We start from the raw sequence: 18,336 nt of genomic DNA, 5'->3' as shown, positions 1-18,336 counted from the left end.
CCCAAGCTTTCTTTGCATATGGCTTCTTAGCCCTGCTTTTAAGGGAATGCTTGTCCCTCAATCCCAACCTGATCCAGAGAAGCTGGGCAGACTGACCTTCTCCAGGATGGAGCAATTCCTTTGTTATCTGAAGATAACAAGCCCATTCAGGTGCCAACAGTCCCTAATAGTCCATCTATTCATAGACAGAGAAACCAGCTCCACTCCCTTCTTTCCTAGTGCAATGTTTGTGAGATAAGGGCACAACAGAAGACAGTGCTAGAACATAAAGGTGGAAATCACCTATAAAATTAAACTGGAATTCTATATTGTGCATAGGTTCTTTAAAAATGCTATCTATCCTGTCCACTCCAATGAGGGAGATGTTTCTGCTTAGGTACTACTCTGACATTGAAAAGGTGGTACTACTCCAAGACAAGTCGTGGAGCTCCTGTAGGATGAGACTCAGCTTCCCGTTTGTAAAATAGAAATTACGCTTTCCTAACCAGCTGGTCATTGTGAAGCATCTGTTGTGAGGATAGTGATTGCTACCAATGAGCCTTATAAACAAAAAATTTGAAACCCAAGGAAGAAACAGCTCATGTCTGGGCCTCACAACAGCTACTTGAGCAGAAGGTTCCCTAGCCCAGTGCCCTGACTCTTCCAGCAGAAAGTACCTAGCCAAGAGTTGAAGAACAGGATGAGGAGCTAGCAACATTGCCCCAGGAACTAACTCCCTGTTCAAAGAGGCTATTGCCATGTCAAGATGAGGTGAAATCCCACATGAGAGTTTCAGCATACAGAGAAATGAGACAGCAGCACAAGGGGGTTTTGCTAGGGCTACGGATTTGCAGCATCAGGGATGAAGAAAGAGCATAGCTCACAACCAAGACTGGACCTGAGGGAGGAGACAGTGTAGGACATCTGCGAGATCTGGAGGTTTCAGTGAAGGAGAGCAGTGTGGAACACGTGCTAGTGATTTTCTTAGCTAATAAGACAGATTAGTTCCACTTACCAATAAACCCACATCTACAGATCGTGCACACCAAATCCTGAGTTTTGTGTATGGAGTTATGCCAGTGGACAGCAAGCACGTCTCACTCCTTCCTGCTGTTTTTCAAACACATGAGGAACTTCAGCGTGATGGACAAACGTTGCACCCAAGCAAACCCTGACGAGGCACAAGGGTTCTTCTTCCCTGAGTGTGGTGCAGCACTGAAACAGATTACCCAGCGAGGATGTGGGATCTCAGTCCTTGGATATTTGGACTGGACAAGGCCCTGAACAACCCAGTCTAGCTCAAAAGGTGTCTGTGTGCAGTGGATTGGACTAGATGATTTCCAACCTAACTCCTTCTATGAGCAATGTTTCTCTCAGGCTTGTGCATATTTACAACCAGTAAGTCAGATGAAAGGCAGCACTGCCCTTTATGGAGCATCAAGTCATGCATAGGAAGTTGTGTATGCTTGTGAACTTCAGAATCAGGGAAAACAGCAATCAAGGGGAAGGGTTTCCTACTTGAGAGCAAAACAAAACGCTGTAGCAGAGAGGTAGCGGCACTGCAAAGAGGACATTCCTTCTGATAGCCCTGGGGAAAGGCAGCCCCTGGGAGATCCCTCACCATCACCCAGCTGCTGCCAAAGTGTTTTGCCCCTGTAGCGTGACGGAGGAACTTTGGGGGCTCTGCAGGGGCAGCAACAGTGGATTTCGCAGAGACCTGTGAGAACTTCTCTCCACTCCAAGAGGAGGGCAGCTATCATTCCAGCTGCCTTCCTGTCTCGGTCCCTGCCCATGCAACCTTCTTACCCACACCAGGAGTTTTGCCCAGACCAAACAGGAACCTCAAAGCAGACATTACTTTCGTGTAATAGCAAGACACCCCAGTCAGACAAAAACTACCTGCATGAAAGCACCGGGAGCTTAGATTTGAAACGGGGCTAGGGCTTGAACCAAAGATGTTCATCACCCCATTGAGCAAAGGCAGAGAGGCAGTCCCTGAGCTCTCTGCTCCCCACTACTCACGCAGATGCCCAGCAAAGCCTCAACAAGGGCAGCGGAGCTGAGTGTGAGGACTTGGGGTAGCAGGGGCTGCTGGGGAGCTCACGGCTGAGAGGGCTTTCACACCACCCACGGTTTCTTCTCGAGAAAACCATGTCTCCAAAGGCCATGTGGCACCTGGCAAGGGACTGAAGACTCTGACTGTAATTGCCACTGTGAAAAGGGGCACAGCCTTTCAGAATGTTTTAAGTTCGTTACTAACTTTCAAATTCACACTTCTTCATTTGTAGCACACTAGTGCTGAGACATTTCATTCCAGGAATAAAATACTGCATTCCCAAAAGAGAAGGAGAGAAAAAAGAAGCAAATGATAGTACTGCATTCAGGTTATTTAATTAATTAATTATAATATAATTAATAGTATTAATATAATTAACATTATAAGCAATGTACTATTTTAGGCTATTAATGTTTTAAAAGTAAGTAATTTTCCCATTGTAGGTATACCTGACACAGAGCAGAGCAGTAAAATATTAGAACTATTTATCCACAGGAATAGCTTTTAATTCAGCAGTTTTGGAAGAGGAAATTAACCAGTAAAATTGTTTACTTCAGCAGAGGCATTTATTTACACGGTTTTATTTTAGTTTACTCTTGTTTTGTTTTTTATGTGCTTGTCTGCTTGTCAAGCGGTAAAACTTCCTTCATTCCATTTGTTTGACCACATTAAGAAGACCAAAGTCAACAGATCTAGAAAGTATTTCATAGTCCCTGGAGTGCAAAGAGGACATCCAAAATGCTGTATCATTGGTTATTTAAGCCAGGATACATGTGAAACTAATAATTCTTTATGGACAGTTTTTGATGCTTTGACAGTGGAAACAAGTCAAGTGCTAAGTGGAAACCTTGATTTTCTTCCCTTTAAGAACTCACCTATTTTCAGAACTTGGATGTGCTCTCTACATCTACACAAAATGAGAAGTCCAATTTACCTCCATAACAAATTGTCACCTAACATAGTCATTCACATGGCTTCCAAAACAAAATCTCATACTGACATAACTCCGCATGAAATATCACACTATTTGACAGACAATACATGCCTCCTATGTTTCAGCAAACTATTCAGCCTGGGAACCTGTGTCAGGATAATTCTCTTACTGCAGATTAACAGAATCATTGCACTTAAAAATACAGCTGCTTCTGGGAATAAATAACATGATTATTTAGCAGCTCACAGCAATGTTAAGACAACGAAGGCATGCAGTATCCCTTCCCAGCTCCCCAAAAAAGGAGCAATTTGCTCTGAAGAAGGTCTTCCTCTGCTCTTCCCTGTTTGTATAGACCTGGGCATGCTACACATATATTAATACATATATTAAATGTAAAATATTTGCCTCAGTGTAGACAGAAAGAAAATAAAATGGAATCAAAGGTCCACTTTTGTTTTGGTAAGAGCAAAACCACATGTATTGGACCAAGACTGAGGGACCACAGAGAAAAGTCAGAACATTATTTCTGAAGGAAGGTGTGTGACAGCAAGATGCTTCAAAAATTTGAGATCAGCTGAAGGTTTGGGGACAGAGAGTCTTTTATTAATCTCTCCTAACAGTCTAGAAATGAAAAAGATTGTGCATTTAGTGTCCAAGCCATCTTTGAACCGAGGACTGATACAGCCATCGCAGACATCAGGGAAACCACAGAGCAGAACGCAAGAGGTTAACGGCAAAGTCAGTTTTAAGCAGAGAAGCAAGCTGATTCATAAGCAGGGGAAAAAAAAAAAAAAATAATAGTATTCTGTCACTTTCAGATCCTATCATACTATTGATGATGAAAGATAGCAATGGTTCATACCTGTCGTTTGCCAGAACTGTTCTTGCTCTTTCAAGTATCTGCTCCAAAAGACTGTGTTCTTCCCCACACTGCTTAGCAAAAAAAAGAATGGTGGTGCTTATGTACAGTTCCGCATACCAGGGGCCCTATCCTGTAAAAAAATGTCTAGAGCTCTCCCTTTCAATTGACTTCCTGGCGTGTGGGAGGCACCTGTTATGTGTTCCTGCTCCCCGTGAAGGAACAGCAGCCTTATCACCCAGCTTGCCAAGGAGAGGATCGAGTCAGCAGCACTCGCTGCAAAGTACGTGGTACCCCTGCAAGGTAAGTCTGTGGCATCAGGACAGTTAAGCAACACAAAAATTTCCCTGTCTCCTGTACAGCGAGTAAAACCCCAAACCCAAACTTTCGGGTCCAGCAGAAATTTCTCATCAAGGAGAACTCAAAGGAGTCTCAACTCCTTTGCTGCAGGAAAACTGCAAGGTCTCCTCCTAATTCTGCATGTGCCTGTGTTACCACAGGTTATAGTTTTTATATCGATTCACAGATCCAATAACTCTAAGGCCAGAATGCATCACAGGGATTACGTATCTGACTTTTTTTGATGTGACACTGGTCACAGAACCCCATGCAGCAACTCCTCCTTCAACTCTGCAACTGTCATTAGTGGTAGAATATACCTTTCAGGCTTTAACCGCACCTAATCTTAAAAACACAGCCCTAAATGAAATATCAAACTTGCAGGTAAAAAATTCACTTTGTTGTTAGCCTAAATGTACTGCTACCAACTGTACCAACCTAAATCCCCCTGAATTCCTCTAGATTTTTCTAGCTTACATTTATGCCAAACCTGGGAGTGTCTTTGGGCTAACTGCAATGAATTTATCAAGTTTTCCAGCCTCAAGCATGAGTCCCAGGCACGTGATCATTCTTGTAGCTCTTTTCTGAGTCCCTTCCCATGTTGCTTGATAAAGAAATCTGAGTTGTGAACTCCTTGCATCGCGCATTGCACAAACACAGTTTCTAATTACTGCTCTGAAGAAGTTTAAGCTAATGAATGAGAAATGATAAAGAAGAAACTTTGTATAAAAGGGAAAGGAGTAAATAATTAAAAATATGTGAAGCAATCACACAGAATTCATCAGTTAACGCTGTAACTGTTGTGCCTGCATAAGATCACCTTTCAAAGGCAAGCATAGTTTTATTACAGGATATATTTCACCTGTTTGGAAATTATGCTAAGGTCGTTGTCAATGACAAAGCTGCCACTACACAGGTATTTAGAGTTGAAAATTACCTATACAATTAAAAATAACTCCTTGAAAATACATGGGCAATGAGCAGCAGCTCCTGTGGTATCCAAATCCTTTTCTAGTCTTTAATCTGAAACCAGAGGAAAGAAAAGATAATTTTTATCATGTTGTTCCTGATGAATGCACAGCATGGAATTATGGAATTTACCTTTGAATAGCTAAAAATCAGATAGTAAAAACAACAACAACAAAACCTCTAACAAAACAAACAAAAAACACGACAAACCCTAACCATCGAGATAGACTGCTTAGAGTGACTGAAGCTGGAATAACTTTATTTCAAATCTATCGTATATTTTATTATCCACAGTGTTTGCTTTTGGGGCTTTCCTCAGCTTGGATAGTGGAAACACTTTCATCTGTTTCTTTTTTGGCTTCCAGTCGGTTTCACTTTCAGATTCTCATGTTTCACTCCAGCCTTCAGGTTTCAAGCACTGCAAGGGCATGCTTATTTAATTTAAACAAACAAAAAACCTGCGGCCGTCGGGCACACACACAACGTCTATTGGTCCGCGGTTCAAACACAAGGCTGGATCCCACACTGTCCCCTGAAGCATCTTCAAGGTGGTTCTCTGGGGTTTGAAAAGAAAAGAAAGAAATTGGAGTGATGACGAATTAAGGATCTATTTTCAAAAACCCCAAGAGTCACGGGGTTTTGCAGCGCTCTGGGACTAGCACCGATAAAATGCCGTTACATATTCCCTATTTCATGCCGTGTGTGTGTCGGGCTAACGCCGCGGGGCCGTGACCCCAGACTCGATGACCTGTAGAAGGGGGGGGGTCCCAAAGCACCAGCCGGGGCCGCGGCATTGCCCCCCCCCCCCCGTCCCCGCGGCGGCTGCGGTGGGGCTGGGGGGGCCGGACAGCAGCACACACCCCACCCCACCCCACCCCACCCCACGCCGGGCTGCCAAGCCGGGGGGGTGGGGGAGAGGGGGGGGAAGGCGGCGCGGCCGGCGCGAAGCGCGGTTCCCCCGCGGCCGCGGCTCCGCGCAGGGCGCAGCGCTGCTCCGCGGGAGCGCCCGCCTGGGGCTGCGCGCACCGCTGCTCCCGGAGCAAAAACCGTATCCCGGCGGTGTTTGATGTCATCCTTTACGATTTTAAGCGGGCGAAGCAGCTCAGCAAAAGAAGGGGAGCGACTGCGAAAACTACTTTTTTTTTTTCCCCCCCACCCCCCCCACCCCCACCCCGCAGGGAGAGTGGTATTTAACATATGGCAATCGGTAATCTCTACACGGAGGCTGTTAAAACATCTGCTGCCTCCAAACGCATGCGGCAGCGCCCGTGGGCACGGGCACGAGGCGGAGGGGCCACTCGGGCACGCTGCCTCCCGCGGCCGCCGGCCCGCCGCCCGCCTCGCACCGCACCGGCGTTTCCCCGCTGGAAAGCGTAATAAAAGCCGTCGCACCGGGGAAAAGTTGGTTTGGTTTTGTTTCGTTTCTTTTTTTTTTTTTTTTTTTTTTCTTTTTTTCCCCCCTTCCACTGCGTCGCTGCAGATCAGCGGCACCTCCGCGTGCAGAACTGGCATGCTTCCATTTATTTAGTTTGTTTTGGTTTTTTTGTTGTTTTTTTTTTTTTTTTTTTTTTTACCTAAAGGGACGCCCCCCACCCCCTCGGGAGGTGGCGGGGAGGCAGCGGCCCGCCCGAACTGCCCTTGGCTGCTCCCCGGGCGGCCGCCCCATCGCGGGGTGCGGGGGGAGCCCCCCATCTCTCCCCCCGGTCCCCGCGGCTCCTCGCCGCCGGCAGCCGCGCCGTGCCCCAGACATCACCCCACTTCGGAAAGTCAGTGCCGGACAATTAGGACACCCGTTGTCCTTCTCCCCCCCCCCCCCCCCCCAAACCCACATAAATCACAATCGCTGCATTGTCGGGCTACAAAGCCAGACGGGAGCGCTTATGAATTTAAGTTTGGAGAAGGAAAACGTGCGCTGACACAACACGCTCGCTGTTCACAGGAGTAGCCAGGAAGGGGAAATGAATGGTGGAAGTTAAAGAGCCTTTCATTGCGGAGCACGCCGCGCCGCAGCGGGTCCCCGCTCGCCGCCCTCGACGTACGGCGGGGGGTGCCCCCTTACGCGCTCCCTTCCTCCGTCCTCCTAAAACGCGAGCCTTGCCCAATTCCGCCTCCGGTGGGCTCGTCCCCGGTAAGCTCCCGCCACGGGGGTGGGGGGGGTGCTCGGGGGCCACGGGCCACACACGGTGCCCGGCAGCTCCCGGACGGCGCCGCCGCCGCTTCGCTTCGGCCGTGGCCGGGAGCTGTTCCCTTCGTGGACGGGACGAGGGGGGCGCGGAACTGTATTTTGCGGGGAAATGCTGGTGGCAACGCGTGGAGGGCTCGGCCGTCCCGGCCCGCCTTCTCGTTACGGGGGGACGGGAGGGGGTCCTGCTGGCTTTTTGGTTGGCGAAGTAGCCATTTGTTCCGACGGTTGGGTCGTCCCTGCCGGTTTTTGCAAGGTAGCCCTTGTCGGTGGACTCGGAAGAGATGCAACCCACTGCAAAGCCGGTCCCATCCCTCCCATCCGTTTTGATGCAGAGGGGCGAGGGATGACGTGGGGAGGGGGCGCGTTTGCCCACTCGCGGGCAACGACGGGCCGGTCGCTCGCCTTCCCCGATGTTGGCAGGGGCCGCGCTGCTCCCGGGCCCGGTGGTGCTCTCAGGTGAGGGGGCCCCCACCTCGCCCCCTTCCCTCCTGGGCTGCTTTCGATGCCGGGCAGCATGCGTCCTTAAAATATAATCTGCCCGGTAACAATCAGCGCGCAGCGGCGAGAGCCCCAGAGCTATTGGCTATGCAAATAGAGGGAGGGGAAGCTGCGCCCCAAACTCCCCACTCACACTTTTAAGGCGTTTTTGCTTCCTCTCCCCCCCCCCCCCCCCTCCGCCCCCAATCAAGCCCACCGCGGTGATTGTGGGGGGGCAGCCCGGCCGCTGCGGGGAGCGTGTTTCTCGCATGGCCCGGCTGGGGGGGGGGGGGGGGGGGACACGGGGGGGACACACACACCCCGCCGACGCTGTGTACCCGCCCGCCCGGGGTAGCTCATCCCCCGGCTGGCCCCGGGTAGCGCCTTCCCCCTCGGGAGCCTCCGCTCCACCGTAGCGAGCAGCGGCAGAGACGTCGCAAAGTTGACACACGTTGCAGGCGGGGAGCGCCTGCGACGCCGGGGAAGTGCGAGAGGGTGGAAGTCACCCGGCGTGGGACAGAACCCCTCTTCCCCCCCCCCCCCCCCAGCTAACATCTCTCCCTCCCTCCCTCCCCCGCTGCGTTTCCTAGAAAGTTGTATCAGTGTGGCCATGCAGTGCTAAAACGGTTCGCCTGCTAGAAACGCGTCTGTGTGTCGGAGGAAGTAGCGTAGTGATTATTCTTAGATTTCACCCCGAAAACGCTGCGGAACTCCCAGCCCTCAGAAGAGCCTCGGGGTCTTTTTCGGGTTCGCTGTTAGGCTGCAGTTAGCTGGGAGCTCTGTCCCCCTCCGGCTGCAGATGAAGCGGGTGGTGGGAGGGAGTGGGTCGAGGGTTTGAGGCGGGGGGGGGGGGCGGGACGTGGATCCGGCACCCCGCTAAACCTGGACGGTTCATTCCTTGCCCCCCCCCCCCCACATCGTCTCGGTGGGTACCGGGGGAGACCCCTTAATTTCTTGCAATAAGGGAGGACGGGGTGGGAATGTATTCAGACAGGCTCCCGCAGAAGGAAAAGTGTGGAGCGGATTTCATTTGGTCGCTGGAAGAAAAAGAGAAGCTGTCATTCGCGTGTGTGTGTGTGTCCCTATACGAGGGCCTCCTGGTTCCTTGTTAGCTTATAGAGAGGAAAAAAAAAAAAAAAAAAAAACCGCGTTTGATGTTACGTCTGACCAGCTGCTGTTCTCCATAATAACAAGAGAGAGAGAACTGCCTGCCCTGGCGAGTTGCGTCACTTTGCTTCAACTTTAGGCTAGAAATCAAGAGAGAGCGAGAGACGAGTTTCAAGGGAGGCAGGAGCGAGCTGGAAAGCCCTGCCGTCTTCCTCCCACCCACCTACCCCTCCTCCTTTACCCCCTCTCCTTTCCCCACCCCCTTTCCCCCGCTCCAAAAAAAAAAAAAAAAAAAAAAAGAAAAAAAAAAAAAACCCAAACCCAAAAAAACCCCACAACTTTTCCATCAGAGAAAGAGGGAGATCTCTTTGGAAACATGGAGCTGCTGTGCTGTGAGGTGGATCCCATGAGGAGAGCTCTGCCTGACCCAAACTTGCTCTACGACGACCGCGTTTTGCACAACTTACTAACCATAGAGGAGAGGTATCTGCCCCAATGCTCCTACTTCAAGTGCGTCCAGAAGGACATCCAGCCCTTCATGAGGAGGATGGTGGCCACTTGGATGCTGGAGGTCTGTATTTCGGCTCTTTCCCCCGGCTCCTCGGAGCGGGGCCGGTCGGGGTGGGGGGGGGGGGGCGGCCGGCCGCGGGCTCCCCGCCGCGGGCAGCACCTCCGCCTCGCCTCGGCCCCTCTCCCCCGGCAGCCTCTCGCCCCTCCGGTCGCGTTGGGGGGTTCTTCTTGTGGGTGTTACCCCCCCCCCCCTTTTCCTGAGCTGACCCGGTGCGGTGGGGGAAGGGGCGCGGGGCTCCTCGAGAGCCCGCGGGGGGAAATCACCCCTTCCGGGGGGCTGCCGCAAAGCGGGGTGCAGGAGAGGAGGAAGCAGCGGGAAGGGTGTGTGTGAGAGTTGGAAAAGTCATTTGCAATTAAAAAGCAAAGAAAAAAGCCGCCTCCGGCTTCGGGCGGCCGGGAGCGCTGGAGATCGGGGCTTTTCTGGGAAAAGGGAGCTGCGCCCGGGGCAGGGCGAGGGACGGGGGGTGCCCGGTGCCCCCCGCGTTTTGCCCAGCAAGGATTTCGTGCCCACGTATGCAGTGGTGAGGACGTGCCTTTTTTTTTTTTTTTTTTTTTTTTTTTTTTTTCGCCATGTTGCGTTGCATGCGACTCTGCCTCGGAGGCGCCGAGCCCGTCTTCCCCCCCTTTCTTTTGCCAAGAAGGGGCTCGGGAATGCACCCCACCACTGCGCCGCGGCTCCCCCCCGGCCTGGCGGGGGGCTGGCGGGAGGCCCGAGCGGCCGGCGGACCCCCCCTTCGCCCCGGTACTTCAGGCGGGGAGGCAGCGGGCCCAGATCCCCGCCGAGTCGCCTGCTTTGCCCTGGCCCCGCCACCCATCATTTGCCCCTTCGGATCTGCTTTGGGGGAGAACTTTCCCGGACCAAACCCCCACGGTTGGAAAGAACAGACTCCCCGCTTGGTTTTCATGTGCGATTTGTGCTTTTTCTCCCCGGCTCCGATTTTTGGTAAATTTTTGAAATAATTTTTTCGTTCGCTCCTGCTAAAAGGATCCAGGCTGCTCGGGCTCTCCCCACCCCACCTCGCCTTCGCTGTGTCTCCCGTCCTCACACACCCCCCCCCCCCCCGGCCGGATCGGGGGCGCAGAGCTGGGGGACACCCCCCGAGGGAATTTTTGCAATTGTCGGAAACGATAGGGGACCGTCCCGGGATGCCACCGGCACCAAAACCGGGACCCCCGGGGAATTTTAAATATTTTTATCGATTTTTTGAAAATATGACGAAATGAAGAAAAAAAAAAAAAAAGAAAAAAAATTGGGTCGCAAAAAAAAAAAAAAAACCTCGGAGGCTGCTCGCTTGCTGCTGGATGGGGCTTTTCGGCTCTCCCACACAGTGTCTTGAATTCATTTCTTACTGAATGAACTAAAGGAATGTGAAAGCCGATTGACAGCCTTCCCAGCCTCTCCAGAGATCTCCCCCTCCCCCAAAATTTAGCTCCCCGGGAAACAAAAATAGCAGGAGCCATAGCAGGGAGACAGTGGTCTGTTTTGTGGGATCACTCATTTATTTTTTTCTTTCTTGTCTCTTTCTCTCTTTCCAACCCCCCTACCCCCCCTCCCCACCTCCTGCTGCCCCATCCTCCCCTCCCCACGTTCCTGGCTTGCAGGTCTGTGAAGAGCAGAAGTGCGAAGAAGAAGTTTTCCCTCTGGCCATGAATTACTTGGACAGATTCTTAGCTGTGGTGCCCACTCGAAAGTGCCATCTGCAACTGCTGGGAGCGGTGTGCATGTTCCTGGCCTCCAAGCTGAAAGAGACAATCCCCCTCACAGCCGAGAAGCTGTGCATATACACGGACAATTCCATCAAACCCCAAGAGCTGCTGGTAAGCAGCCCCCTGCCACCTTCTCTCACCGTCAGCTCCTGCGCTGCCCACCTCCTCCTTCCCTGGCCCTTTCTTGCACGGCAAGCCACCCTCACTTTTGCCTTTTAAAAATCACGTTTTTCACCCGTCGTTTTTTTTTTTTTTTTTTTTTTTTGTTTTTGTTTTTTTTTTTTTTTTTTTTTTTTGGTTTGCTTTTTTTTTAATGCATTCAGCGACTTGTCAAAAAAGTACTAAAGGCTCAGAGAGGGGCCGACCCGTAACCGCAGGCGCGGGGGTGTCTGGTGGGGACACCCACCCCCTCACCCCCCCATCCCCGGATTCACACCCGCTCCCCGCCTCGTCCCGGGGGCTGCCGGCGGGGAGCCCGCGGGGACCGGCTGGGTGTACACCCGTCCCCCACGCCGCGTGCCTTTCCCCCCCCCCCCGCTCCGTGGGTGCGGGTGTCCCCGCCGCGGGGGGGAACCTCGCCGGGAGGGAGGCGCCGGGCGCACGTGCGCGGGGCGGGCGGCGCGGGGCGGCGGCGCCACCTGGCGGCAGACACGCGGCGCCGGGCGTGACTTCACCCCCTGAGCGGCTGCCAGGCGGCCCCGCGGGGGCGGGGGCGGGGGCGGGGCCGGGGCCGGGGCCGGGGCCGGGGCCGGGGCGGGGGCGCCGCCGAGGGGGCCCCCCCAGAGCCGCCGGCGGTGCCCCGGGGCCCTGGCGGAGGGACCGGGGAGGGGGACGCGGGACCCGCGACTCAGGTGGGCGCGGGAAGATGGCTGGCGTGGGAGGCAGGGAGGCTGCGGCCTCGCTCCCCTGGCTTTCACACCAGCGTGGCTCCCCCCCCCCCCCCGTGGGTTGTCCCCGGGGCGCGGCGGTGAGGTGAAAACTCAGCTCGGTTAAGCAACCCCCCTTGGGGAAAAGGCTTCTCCTGAGGGAGTCCAGGGTCAGTTCGGAGGTACAGAGTCACAATTATTTCAGGGATTAATGAATATTTGCGAAGCGCTGCGTGGTGCAGGGCGCCGGGCAGATGCAATAAGCCGCTGGGTGGGATGTGTGCTCGGCCAGGTAGCTCTGTCCTCGCAGATCCCGGTGCCGGGGAGCTTCCCCTGGGAATCGCTGGGTGAAGGCCGTGGATTGCCCCCGCGGGGAGGGCCGTGGCGGGGGGGGGGGGGTGGTCACGCTTCTGCAGAGTAGAGGGGTTTGCCCCGCCGGGGCTGGGGCAGACACGAGGCGTCCCACTGGTGGTGCGGACACGGCCCCAGTGCGAGAAGGTGTGCCGTGACGTGCCTGCCTTTGTGTGCCACGTGGATTGAAGCGTGTGTTTTTAAGCGCTTCCCTGTATTCCGCCCTCCTAGACGGTGTGCTATTCCGTATCAAAGTCTGTCGCATTAGCAGCGTTGGGAAGATCAGTCCTTAAGTTAACGAATGTGATTGGCATTAAGTTCAAACATTTTGCGGGTTTTCTTGAGACAGAAAAAACCCCTCCATCTGGTTTTGGGGGCCTTCGACATGCGTGAATGTGAGATTTTTCAAGCTATAGGAGGGCTCTGTCATAATCCAGTAGGAATGTCTGTAGGAAAGTAACTTGCTGTTAAAGCGGGCATCTATTCAGAGAAACAACTGCAGAAATGGCATTGTGGGGTCCATGTTTATGGTTTCTCAGCAACGCTGGTTGACGTCTCCTCGGCTGCAGAATTAAAGGACTTCTTTTCCACTTGCCAGCTCCACGAGCTTAGCTGGGGCTCCCCGCCACGCTGGGCTCCATCAGGCTCACGCATCATCAAGACTCGAGACTCAGTGCATGGAATTTAGTTAATAGCTAATAGTTGATGCATGAGACAGAAACAAGTCCAAGGCCTGAGCTTTGTTCATTCTGCGGGGCGTTGTAAGGTGCTCCAAATTTACATTAAATGTTGAAGCACGCAGGTCTAGCCCTGCTTGAACCCCCCAGCTAGACCCATTGATTAGGTACCATTTCTACATGTAATCTCGTTGCAGGCAATGGCCAGTAGTTACATACCCACCCCTGCTTTCCTTTGATTTCACTGGGAGTTTTGGGTGTGCAAAGAATGGGAATGAATCCTACATGATTTATTGGCAGATAATTTACACAGGCTACTTCTTGGCTGTGTTACATGCATTTCCTTTCTGCAAAGCCTGTCTTGGAGTAGTTTAAGCACCATCAGATTTATCTGCAGGAGCTTTTGAATACAGTTTTGGGAGAGAATGCCATCAAGCTAACTTCCCCAGTTTTGAAAGAAAAGAATGTATATCTAAGTTATTTTCGTGCATGGTTATCCCTACGGCTTTAAATGGCTATAAAGTAAGGACTATAGCCATTTAAAAGAAATTACTAGGAAAGGACCACAGTGACCTTGGCAATATCTAATTGCAGGCTAAACTTTCTGGGTGGGCATTCAGCACTGGATACAAAAAAAGTAAAATCTTGGCAGGAGCTGCCAGGTCTCATTATTTTCAGTAGAGCTTGACATTTCCAGTGTTTAAAAAAAAAAAAAAAAAAAAAAAAAAAGAATAAAGTCAACAACTTCAAAGCAGTAGGGGCATACGGAAAAAAATGTTTGAGCAAAACCAATTTAGCAGTGATATAATTACAATCAGAGAAATAAGCGAAGTGGGGTTTTTTTTCATGCTTGCTTATGGCTTTTCTTCTGTTCTCCCCTCCCCATCCCTCTCTGCAGGAATGGGAGCTGGTGGTGCTGGGGAAGTTGAAGTGGAACCTCGCAGCCGTTACCCCGCACGATTTCATTGAACACATCCTAAGGAAGCTGCCTCTACCTAAAGACAAGTTGCTTTTGATCCGGAAGCATGCACAGACGTTCATCGCCCTTTGTGCCACAGGTAGGACCCTGCGGCTGAAAGGGCAGATCAGTCCCTGCTGGGACGGGGGCCTTTCGTCCCCTTCCAGCCTTCTGTGGTGTGGGAAGAGCAGCCGGAGCTGGTGTGACGGTTTGCCAGGGGCACTGTGGATCAGGTCCCGAAACGGCGTGTAGCCACAGTTGGGGCAGCCGGGACGGGTAGCGCGGTTGCCGCCCTGCTCCTGTTCACTCCTGCTAACGTGCGCGGTGCTTTGGCGGGGAAGTCAGTAAGACTGGGTTAGACCATATGATTTTCTACTTTGCCAGTTCGCTAAGTTTTTTTAAAGGGCCACAGATCGTTTGTAAGGACAGATGGGGAAGGGCAGCCAGAATACTAAAAGCTGGCATGGCACATTATCCCAGAATACATCGGGCTAACGCATGAAATTAATGTGTTCGTAAATTTTTCATTAACTGGATGCTGTCCAGATAAAAGGTAAAAGTTGTATTTTAACGTGTATGTGATACTACCACATTACTGAAGCATGGGGAATGACAATTTAACAAGTAAGGATTTTTTAAAAAACATTTGGATTCTTTCTCTAGCTTCACTCCAAGAAAGCAGTGAAACTAGTCTGCTTCATAGGGAACCATTACACTACCATTTTGTCGTAAGTTTGGCTGAATACAGTTTCTATAAATACTGGATACAGTATTTAGATGAGAATAATTGTTTCTGTGGAAGAGAGGCTTTTAATTTATACCTGCCTGCAAAACATTGGGGTTTGTTTTGTTTTTTTTTTGACCCTAGTGGCTTCTAGACAATAAGTGTATTCTAATTTTCATCCAAAGGATTAATGGTTAGACCGCTTCTTAGAAGCTGGACCTGGAACAGATAAACAACATGCAGTGTTTTCTAGGGGTATTATCAAGTAGTAGATGGCTCAGTGGTGTAATTCACTACAGTTTGACACACCCAGTCCTTTGTGATGGGCCTACGTGTTTGCGGAGGGGAAAGGAAGATGGGGTGCAGCTTTTGGGTGTGGATGTCGACTGCTATGCCTGCTTCTCGATATTTGAGATGTAGTGACTGCTTTTACAATGTAGGCCAGTTTTTGCTACCTCAGTCGATATATTTTAGATAATCTTATGTGGGCTATGCTAGGGTAACTTTTTGGTTACCAAGATGCTCGGGCTTTCCCTTCTTTTCCCACTTCTACGTGATAGTTTTCAAGCAAAAGACCACAGGACTGAACAGAAATATTGCTCAAAGTCTTCAGGATCACTCTTGTTAATTCATCAGATGTTTCTGGACTAATTAGCTTTTTGCTTTAAGATTAACCTGTTACCTCAGCTTTGCTGCCTTTCTTTGCCTTCTACCCTTACCCAGGATTCATTCACACTGCCCTTTTTCTTCTGAAGAAGATGGTCTTTCCCATGGACATGTCTCTGGATCTCCACAACACCGTTAGCCATCAACCTCCAGCATACCTGGGTGTTGTCTTCCAAACCAGACCAATCTTCCCTCTCTGTTGTCACTTTCACCTCTTACAATAGTGGGTGGTTGTTTTGTGGTGGTTTTTTTTTTTTTTTTTTTACCCAAGAAAACACCTTCTTGAGTGACCTACATTTCATCATGATTTAACTTTCCGAATTACGGTCTGTAATCCTCTGCCCTTTAAGTTTTTCGCATAACCAAACCATTGCAGGACTGTGGGCCGCGAAGAAGCTTCCAAAGTCCGTGGCTTCTTTCCACTCTCTCCGTGAGTTCTTTGACGGTTAGCTTCATGCTTTTCTCCATTTACTGAGATCCAAAATGGCATACCTTCCCCAACCCTTAGCCCAGTCATGCACTTCCCTCATGTGCTTCCCTCCTGTGATACTCTTCTCATGGTGTATGTCTCCAATGCATGAACCAAAGTCCTCTACCTAGAGTTTAAAGAGGCAACAAGTCAATTTCTTGCAAATGAAAGCCATAATTGTCTGCATACAGAGCTTCCCAAAAGACAGGACGCCATGGTGCTGGCTGTAGATTTTCTTTTCTTATCCTGTTTTCCACAAACTGCTGTGTTGGCGTTTAGTTTTGAGGAGGACCTCCTGCAGTTTCGAAAGCAGAGATCTTACTCAAGCCTTCATTCCCAGTTTTCTACCTCATTCCCAGTTTACTAGCAACCTACTACTCCATTTGCAGTATAGAAATTTTGTTGTTACTACTGTATTTCCTTTTCACTCCCACTCAAAGTCGTTCTTACCCTCCTCGGTGAAGAAAAGCCCCTTCTCATCAGACTTCCTTCCAGATCCAGTTGTCATTTCCTTTTCTTGTCCTGTTTGTTGAAGAGCTCTCATCGGCCCCTGTATTTCTTCTTTCCCTTTCTCCCTCAAAGCTTCTGCTCTCCGCCAGCTCGCGTTAAGACTGGTGTTTCATTTCCCCATTTGCCTTCTTTCAGCAATATGACCTCCTTTGACATGTGGCTGCCTCTTCCCTTGCTGCCTCCATGCATGTTTTTAGCCTGGTTTTGACTCTTTGCTGTTACCGGACCTGACCTCACTGACTGGCTAGCGACTCTGGTCTGGAGCACAGCAATGAGTCTCTTTTTATTTCCCGATTCGTCTCAGTGCAGCTTTCTCTGCTCTTGAAGTACTTTTTCTTCTTTAGTGCATCGTGCGAGATACGGCGTATTTTGAACTTTTTTCCTCTAGCCTGAATTCTTCTTCACCAACTGTTCCATTCTAATTTCCCAGCAAAAGCGTTATACCAGAAATTCCCGGGTGTTCCCTGCCTTTACAGAGATGGCTGTGATCTCGGTCCTGCATTACTTCGTGTCAGCAAACAGAGAGGGAAGACACCATTAACAGTTCTGGATATTGTGCTGGATGTGTAGGATCACTTTGATACTCATCTATATTCTCCTTTCCTTTTGAACATTATGCACGAGGAGAGGATACTCAGTTCTTTTGTATATTCTTTTCAGTCATGTTTTATCATTTTGGCACTCTCTCTGTTTCTCAGTCTTTATTTTGGGCTCAGTTTCTGAAACAAGCTGAGTGGATATAAATCCACAGCCTCTCCCAAGTCCTTGTGGTGATTAATGATTCACATGAGCATGACTGAAACTGGAATGTATCCCTCTTTGCCGTTGGTCCCATCTGAGCGTACGGCTGCTGAGCAAGACAGGAGCTTGTGCCTTGAGTAAAAAGTTTTCTCTTTCCCCTGCCTTGTATTCCCAGCGCTTTCAGGAGCCTCTTTCTCCACTGGAAGGGGCCGTAAGCGGCGTCTGCCTGCAGCCTGTCCCTGGCTGAGCTGCCAGTGCCGTGGCCATGCAGACAGGGTACTGTCATTAAGCAAGAGCTTGAGCTCTTGGCTGGGTATTGCCCTTCCTCAGGCTGCCTTGCTCACTGCACGGTAAAGAGCGTATAGCTTGACACGCGCTGGCATGGCCTGGTGTGTCATGATGTCATTTGTTTTCTCATCCCGCTAGTGGCTCCCCGCGCAAGCTAAGATCTTCAGGAGTCTTCTGAATTTTAAAGGCACTAAGAGGCTGCATCTGGAGCCCTTGTCCTTAAAAGGTAGCTTGGCAAAATTGATGCGTACTGCTTTTTCAGCGTGGAAGGGTCCTGTTTATCTCTAAGCCCAATGGAGATGGTCCTTCTGTGATCATGTCTGCAAAGAGACTAAGAAAGAGGAGGAAAATCTCAGCTTTAAGTCAGTTTTGTACAGTGTGCCAAACCTCTGCCCACTGTTTCTGGGACATTAATCATCTACATTTGAAAGCTGAGAAGGCGCTTTTTTTTTTTTTTTTTTTTTAACTTCTGGCCCAAATCCTGGGTCCTTACTCAGACAGAAGTTCCGTGGAAGTCAATGGGAGTGTTGTCTGAGCAAAGACTGAAAGATGAGGCCCACAACCCTAGGAGTGATCTGGAGGGTAACCACAGAGAATGCTTTGTAACACCAAGAGGCATGTTTGGTCCTCAGGACTCCTGCTGGGCATGTCTCCTATGCAACCCTTCCCCTCTAGGCCGGTGTAAGAGCAGTTAGGCTCTGTCCCTGCAGAGGATAAAAGTGTGATACGAATTTTATTCTGGACCTGTTCTTTGCAAAGGGAAAGAAAGAAGTCCACAGAGGCTTCGCTGTGTGGATTAATCTCTTAGAAATAAATACATGTTGCAAAGTGGCAGTGGTTACGCGAATACTTCTTGCATGACAGAAGAAGGAATAATCCACATGAATTTATTGCCATACAAAAG

General features: G+C 50.5%; 1 protein-coding gene across 1 annotated transcript in view; it reads left to right on the top strand.

Annotated features, from left to right (window-relative positions):
- Positions 1-7,242: 7,242 nt before the first annotated feature.
- The window catches only part of CCND2 (cyclin D2), a 38,898-nt gene continuing 27,804 nt past the window's right edge, over positions 7,243-18,336 (top strand). Inside the window, exons 1-4 of the mRNA XM_042795482.1 lie at positions 7,243-7,264; positions 9,256-9,476; positions 11,078-11,293; positions 13,975-14,134. Coding sequence (XP_042651416.1) covers positions 9,282-9,476; positions 11,078-11,293; positions 13,975-14,134 — 571 coding nt within the window. The 5' untranslated portion in view covers positions 7,243-7,264; positions 9,256-9,281. The remainder of the gene's footprint in view (positions 7,265-9,255; positions 9,477-11,077; positions 11,294-13,974; positions 14,135-18,336) is intronic.

Source organism: Tyto alba, unplaced genomic scaffold, assembly GCF_018691265.1.
Source record: "Tyto alba isolate M040663 unplaced genomic scaffold, T.alba_DEE_v4.0 Super-Scaffold_21, whole genome shotgun sequence".
NCBI classification, from domain to species: domain Eukaryota; kingdom Metazoa; phylum Chordata; class Aves; order Strigiformes; family Tytonidae; genus Tyto; species Tyto alba.
The sequence above is the reverse complement of the archived record's forward strand: the minus strand, read 5'-3'. Positions and strand labels throughout refer to the sequence as shown.